Source organism: Poromitra crassiceps (genome assembly GCF_964638095.1).
Source record: "Poromitra crassiceps genome assembly, chromosome: 19".
In the NCBI taxonomy this organism is placed as follows: Eukaryota; Metazoa; Chordata; class Actinopteri; order Beryciformes; family Melamphaidae; genus Poromitra; species Poromitra crassiceps.
Genome location: NC_139646.1, coordinates 2362844 through 2370343, shown reverse-complemented (window position 1 = coordinate 2370343; position 7500 = coordinate 2362844). Strand labels below are relative to the sequence as shown.

Sequence of the window (7500 nt, the reverse complement as noted above, 5' to 3'; positions counted from 1 at the left end):
CAGGCAATTTGTTCCAGCTAGCAGAAGCATAGTGGGTAAATGCAGCCTTCCCATGATTTGATTTGATCCTAGGGACAGTTAATAAGCTGGACCCTGTTGACCTAAGAGTTCTAGACGGTTCATAGCGTGGGAGCAATTCAGCTATGTATTTTGGGCCTAGGCCGTTAAGTGATTTATAGACTAATAATAACAGTATTTTAAAATCTATTCTATGACACACTGGCAACCAGTGTAAGGACTTAAGAACTGGAGTGATATGATCAGCTTTCTTAGTCTTCGTTAGAACTCTAGCAGCAGCATTCTGAATGAGTTGAAGTTGCCTAAGTTCTTTTTTGGAGATACCAGAGAAAAGGCTATTGCAGTAGTCTAACCTACTGTAAATGAAGGCGTGAATTAGTTTTTCTAGATCCTGTCTGGACATGTATCCCCTAATTCTTGCTATATTTTTAAAATGATAAAAAGCAGATTTTCTGATTGACTTAATGTGGGAGTTAAAGTTGAGATCGGAATCAATAATAACGCCAAGATTTTTGACTTGATCCTTAGGCTTCAGGGATCGAGACTCAAGGCGTAGGCATATAGCTATCTTATGCCAAATTATTAGGGCCTATTGCAAAAAAAACTAACAACAAATGTCTTATCAATGAACAAGTCCAAGTCATCGTCTCCAACTTCCGAGTCTGAATGCATGAATGCTCGAGTCCAAGTCTGAGTCATCAGTGCTCAAGTCCAAGTGGAGTCACGAGTGCTGAAAGTGAGCTGCACTACACAACACTGCCTCCGGGGGATACTGAACAAACTGAGCTGCACTACACAACGCTGCCTCCGGGTGATACTGAACAAACTGAGCTGCACTACACAACACTACCTCAGGGGGATACTGAACAAACTGAGAAAGCATCAGCTAGAGAGACTTACCTGCTTCAGAATCTAGCTGTTCTGACATGGCCATCTTGTCTCCCACTAACACACTTCACTCCTCACTGATCCAACTCAAATACTGTGTCCTCTCTCTTTGTCCCCCCCTTCTCTCTCTCTCTCTCTCTCTCTCTCTGTCTCTCTGTCTCTCTCTCTCTCTCTCTCTCTCTCTCTCTCTCTCTCTCTCTCTGTCTCTCTCTCTCTCTCTCTGTCTCTCTCTCTCTCTCTCTCTCTCTCGATATCTCCCATGTCCAGACTGTCAGGCTCAGGGGCACAAGGAGGGGGATAGGATGCCTACAGTAAGTGTGTGTGTGTGTGTGTGTGTGTGTGTGTGTGTGTGTGTGTGTGTGTGTGTGTGTGTGTGCGCGTGTGCGTGTGCGTGTGCGTGTGCGTGTGCGTGTGTGTGTGTGTGTGCGTGTGCGTGCGTGCGTGCACACGCATCAAGTGCACGAGTGTCAGTTTGTGTGTGTGTGTGTCCATGCATGTCTGTGTGTGCTGTGTACGTGCAAATGTGTGCAGTGTGCCACTTCCACTCTCTAGTCAACAGGAAACCAAACGGCATACACATCTGCCAGAGTTCTGATAACAACCGTCCCAGTCACTCAGTCACCCTCTCACTGCCCCGCTGATAGACACTGACCTCAGGTCAGCCGTACGTCGCTCTGAGTGTAGGCATGCGACTGGCTCAACTGATCCCAGCTCCAAGCTAAAGAGGCAACTTCCAGCAGTTTATGCCCAAACTGTTACATGGCATGAATTGTACAATGTTAGAGGAAGAGATAAAGTCAGGCGCCAAGCGATGAAAAAGCGTGCAGTCACGGACACAGACAGTCCCCGATCCTCCCTTATGGTCACTACCAGTGTTGGGGGTAACTCATTACAAAAGTAACATATTACATGTAATATATTACTTTTAGCAGTAACTCAGTAATATAACTTATTACTTATAGGATTTCAGTAATATTATACCAGTTACTTTGTCAAGTAACTCAAGTTACAAATTGAGTTACATTTTTATTAAATCAAAGCACATATTTAAAAAAGATACAATCATTTCCTAATCAAACTGTGTGTTTTTATGCAAATAACCACTACAGATGACAATAACAAAGGAAAAGGATAACATTTCGAATTTTGGATTATTTACACTGACTTCAATTCAGCTGCTGCTGTTGTTTTGGTAAAAGTAATGCAAAAGTAGTGTAAGTAACTAGTTACTCTACACATAAAGTAATATTGTAAAGTAACTTATTACTTTCAAATGAAAGTAACTAGTAATATGTAGTATATTACATTTTGAAAGTAACTTGCCCAACACTGGTCACTACATACTGTATCTCCGGGGCTGTGTGCTGTGCAGTGGTCAGGGAAATCCTCAGTGCCCTGCCAGTTGAGTAGTGTTTTATACATCAGATCAGATTTCTTTCCTCTCTTATTGGATCAGATCTGATCAGATGGGGACACGGAGTCTGTCTGATTCAGTTCCGCTGAAAGATCCAAAGGCAGCCGCAACACAAGCTGTCACTCTTTTGAGGAATCACCCAGCTGTTTTAGATCAGCAGAAAGTCCGACACGGCCAATGAATCAGAACCTGGACAACCCAATTGTCTGTCTCATTGCATGAGATGTTCAATCGCTGTCGATGCGTCTCCTCAGTGAGAGCACAGAAACATTTAGAGCACAACACTTGTATGTAAAACAGTGATAATTAAAGCGGCCATGCGGCATTACATATAAAACAGTAAACAAATGATGCTGTAATTCCTCTGGCACAAAGTCAGTGGAACCCACTTAACTCATTGAGAGTGCCAGCCACTTTTGGAGAACGGACGCTCCCAGTGCCAGAGTTTCAGAGCGTTTTCAGTGATTTCTCGAGGCCCACAGAATATTGTGTGATATTACTATGTAAACACCGAACACGCACAAAGAACGAGCTGACTCTATTGTATCATCAGCAAAAAAAAGTTTATTGATACCATTTTCCGTTCTTTAGTTATGAGCCGGAGAAGATAGGTTGTTTTGAGCAAATACAGGCGTTTCAAATTAGAAGCTGAGTTATTCCGCCTTTTGTGAAATGCAGCATTTCAAGCACATTCACTGAGTCTGAAGCTAATATTTTCTGATGTAGTGACGTGGTGTAGTTGTGTGGTGCCCTGCGTGCCCCGCCCCCCCTCTCCCCCCCTCAGCTGCAAACTCCTCCCCACACTAACACACAGCCTCACGCACCCAGCGTCTATTTTCGGAGTGCTCCGTTTTTGTGCGCCGGCTCCCAGCGCGACACGGAAGAGCCAAACCGGACTGCTGAGAATGCTTTGGCCCTTCGGCGTCGGGTGCTGCTTTTCTGGCGGCTAATCGTGTGGAGAAACTATGCAGACAGACAGACAGAGGCAGAGGGGCTCAGTTGTGGGTGCGGATTGACTGCTGTTCGCAGCCAACGTCAGCTCCAGACAGAGCAATCTATATGGCTCTGGCTGCAGCATGAGCGGTTTCTCTTTCATCACGGGGCTTTTCCTGCTGTTTCCGGACCTTTCTCTAATCTGGAGAGCACTGTCGCCACCTAATGAGTCCGTAAAATAGGTTATACACCTTCAATAGCTACAATATTTGTACAGGAGATGCCTGGGGCTTTGATCCACGTCCCACGTCAAAAAACGCAATTGACGAACATACTCGTCCTTGGCACTCTACGTTAGTATCTGAATTGACGAACATACTCGTCCTTTGCACTCAATGAGTTGTATTGTGGGCTGTGGTGGCCTAAAGGTTAGAGAAGTGAGCTTGTGACCGGGAAGGTCGTCGTCGGTTAAATCCCTGGGACGTACCGGGCAGGATCAATCTGGGTGGGCAAAGTGAAAAGGCAGTGCTTTCCCTCCCTCATTACCACCACCGAGGTGCCCTTGAGCAAGGCCCTTAACCCCCCAACCGCTCCAGTGGAGCTGCTCAGTGGCCAGCAGATCAGACTGTGGTTGTGCTGGTCAGCTTCCAGGTATGAATGTATGGAAAAGAGAGCATTGCTCTCAGTGAGACTCCCACAGTATAAATAAAGGTCAACAAAAATCCACAGATCTCTAGTCAGACCTTCAACATTCATCACTGCTACCATTAATGGAGGGGAAAAATATGGAACTGACCCACAATCGGAGAGGGAGAGAGGGGAACCAGACAGCTCTGGTCACAGGCCATCCTGCCGTAGCAGCACCCTCCTGTGGCCACAGGCAGCCAGTGTGTTTGTTTTCATCCTGCTCTACAGTATTCTCTCGCTTGCTGGGTGAGTTCCCTGCTCAGGATCTCTCTGGCAGGCGAACACAGACACACTGCAACAAGGACACTTCAGCGGCAAGCGCGTCACAAAGGATGAAGGGAGTCAATACTAAAGAGGCTCAGCTTGTTTGAAGCAGTTTTCCATTCACAATAATCATTCATATTCCAAATCAAAGTGTTTTCAAAAGGAATGGCATAGCCTATATTTATTATGGCAATTTGATGACCGTCACACTCATTCTAATTATCACAGTCGATGACTGTCAGTCGTCTTCGGTTATTATACCTTCACATTATCATTATGCAGGTGCTTTGAATTTGCCAAAAATAATGATCAGTGTGTGTCAGATTTGTGTGTGTGTGTGTGTGTGTGTGTGTGTGTGTGTGTGTGTGTGTGTGTGCACGTGTGCGTGCGTGCATGCGTGCTGCGTGCTGCGTGTGTGCGCGTGTGTGTGTGTGTGCGTGCGTGTGTGCGTGTGTGTGCGTGTGTGTGTGTGTGTGTGTGTGTGTGTGTGTGTGAGCCACTGGTGTCAGCTGACAGCTGTGTGAGTGGAGATGACAGTGCCCTGATGCTGCGTTCTCTGTTCTCTGGGAGCCATTTTGTCTGTCTCTGATCTCAGTCAGGTCTGCCCCGCCCCCCCATCCCCCCCAGCCAATCACGTCACCGCTCAGGCTGGCAGGAAACATAGAAACACAGTCTGATCTCTCTCTCTCCCTCGCCCTCTCTTCCTCTCTGTATTCCGCATCTTTCCTCTGTTTCTACACTCCCTCCCTCCCTGGCTCTCTCTCCCTCCCAACCCCCCCTCCCTCTGTCACTCCCTCCCTCCCTGGCTCCCCCCCCCCCCCCTCCCTCTATCACTCCCTCCCTCCCTGGCTCCCCCCCCCCCTCCCTCTATCACTCCCTCCCTCCCTGGCTCTCTCCCCCCCCCCCTCCCTCCCTGGCTCTCTCTCTCTCTCTCCCCCCCTCCCTCTGTCACTCCTCCCTCCCTGGCTCTCCCCTCCCGCTATCACTCCCTCCCTCCCTGGCTCTCCCCCCCCCTCCCTCCCTGGCTCTCTCTCTCTCTCTCCCCCCCCCCTCCCTCTGTCACTCCCTCCCTCCCTGGCTCTCCCCCCCCCCCCTCCCTCTGTCACTCCCTCCCTCCCTGGCTCTCCCCTCCCGCTATCACTCCCTCCCTCCCTGGCTCTCTCTCTCTCTCCCCCCCTCCCTCTGTCACTCCCTCCCTCCCTGCTCTCTCTCTCTCTCTCCCCCTCCCTCTCTCTGTCACACCCTCCTCTCCGGGCGCTCTCTTGTTGTGCAACCCGTTTCTAAACAGCTCAGCCTTTGTGCGTTTGGTCTGTTGCCATTTCAGCCAGGCTGCAGTCTGAGAGACACCATGTGACTCTCTGCATGAGAGGGCACAACAGTCCCTTCCCCCTTCTCTCTCTCTCTCTCTCTCTTTCTCTCTGTCTCTCTCTCTCTCTCTCTCTCTCCCTCTCTCTCTCTCTCGCACCCCTTACCCGCCCCTCTCCCTCATCTCACCAGCCAGCCAGGCAACATACGCTAGCAATCAGAGGAGTCAAAAGCAGAGAGCGGGAGAGTGAGGGGGGGGGGGGGGAGGGAGGGAGACAGAAGAAAGGGGGGAGAGTGAACGGCGGTAGAGAAGGAAGTATGGCGGAGGAGGTTGAGGAGTGTGATGTAAGGTCTGGGTCGGTCAGCGTGGAGTCTAGTTTGAAGCCGCAGTTGACCACAAAGGATTGTTTTTAAACTTGCATAGAGAAGATTCACTCTGTTACTCTCATAGATCCCCCCCCCACACACACACACACACACACATGCACACACACACATGCACCACACACACACACACACACACACACACACACACTGCCCAATGTTTATATCATCCACATGTTGGGGCACATGCTGCGTGCGTGTATGTACACACGTACACACGTACACACACACACACACACACACACACACACACACACACACACACACACACACACACACACACACACACACACACACACACTCAGCCCACACAAGAAGGGGGAGGATCCTTCTGTGTTGAACATGCTCTGGAATGTAAACAAGCAGGAACGAGAAGCGGGAGGTAGAGAGAGACAGAGAGAAGGAGGGAGGTAGAGAGAGACAGAGAGAAGGAGGGAGGTAGAGAGAGACAGAGAGAAGGAGGGAGGTAGAGAGAGACAGAGAGAAGGAGGAGGTAGAGAGAGACAGAGAGAAGGAGGGAGGTAGAGGAGAGACAGAGAGAAGGAGGGGAGGTAGAGAGAGACAGAGAGAAGGAGGGAGGTAGAGAGAGACAGAGAGAAGGAGGAGGTAGAGAGAGACAGAGAGAAGGGGGAGGTAGAGAGAGAAGGAGGGAGGTAGAGAGAGACAGAGAGAAGGAGGGAGGTAGAGAGAGACAGAGAGAAGGAGGAGGTAGAGAGAGACAGAGAGAAGGGGGAGGTAGAGAGAGACAGAGAGAAGGAGGGGAGGTAGAGAGAGACAGAGAGAAGGAGGAGGTAGAGAGAGACAGAGAGAGAAGGAGGGGAGGTAGAGAGAGACAGAGAGAGAAGGAGGGAGGTAGAGAGAGACAGAGAGAAGGAGGAGGTAGAGAGAGACAGAGAGAGAAGGAGGGAGGTAGAGAGAGACAGAGAGAGAAGGAGGGAGGTAGAGAGAGACAGAGAGAAGGAGGAGGTAGAGAGAGACAGAGAGAGAAGGAGGGAGGTAGAGAGAGACAGAGAGAAGGAGGAGGTAGAGAGAGACAGAGAGAAGGGGGAGGTAGAGAGAGAAGGAGGGAGGTAGAGAGAGACAGAGAGAAGGGGGAGGTAGAAGAGAGACAGAGAGAAGGAGGGAGGTAGAGAGAGACAGAGAGAGAAGGAGGGAGGTAGAGAGAGACAGAGAGAGAGGAGGGAGGTTAAAGAGAGACAGAGAGAAGGGGGAGGTAGAGAGAGACAGAGAGAGGAGGGAGGTAGAAGAGACAGAGAGAAGAGGAGGTAGAGAGAGACAGAGAGAAGGGGGAGGTAGAGAGAGAAGGGGAGGTAGAGAGAGACAGAGAGAAGGGGGAGGTAGAGAGAGACAGAGAGAAGGAGGAGGTAAGAGAGACAGAGAGAAGGGGGAGGTAGGAGAGACAGAGAGAGAAGGAGGAGGTAGAGAGAGACAGAGAGAAGAGGGGAGGTAGAGAGAGACAGAGAGAAGGAGGGAGGTAGAGAGAGACAGAGAGAGAAGGAGGGAGGTAGAGAGAGACAGAGAGAAGGAGGGAGGTAAAGAGAGAGACACGAGAGAAGTGGAGGTAGAGAGAGACAGAGAGAAGGAGGGGAGGTAGAAAGAGACAGAGA

The 7500-nt window shown here is 49.7% G+C and overlaps 1 protein-coding gene across 1 annotated transcript in view; it reads right to left on the bottom strand.

The window, feature by feature from the left end:
• LOC310793666 (LIM domain-binding protein 1) overlaps window positions 1-986 on the bottom strand; it is a 24787-nt gene extending 23801 nt beyond the window's left edge. The window contains exon 1 of the mRNA XM_083655517.1: window positions 919-986. Coding sequence (XP_083511643.1) covers window positions 919-952 — 34 coding nt within the window. The 5' untranslated portion in view covers window positions 953-986. The remainder of the gene's footprint in view (window positions 1-918) is intronic.
• Between the last annotated feature and the right edge of the window lie 6514 nt (window positions 987-7500).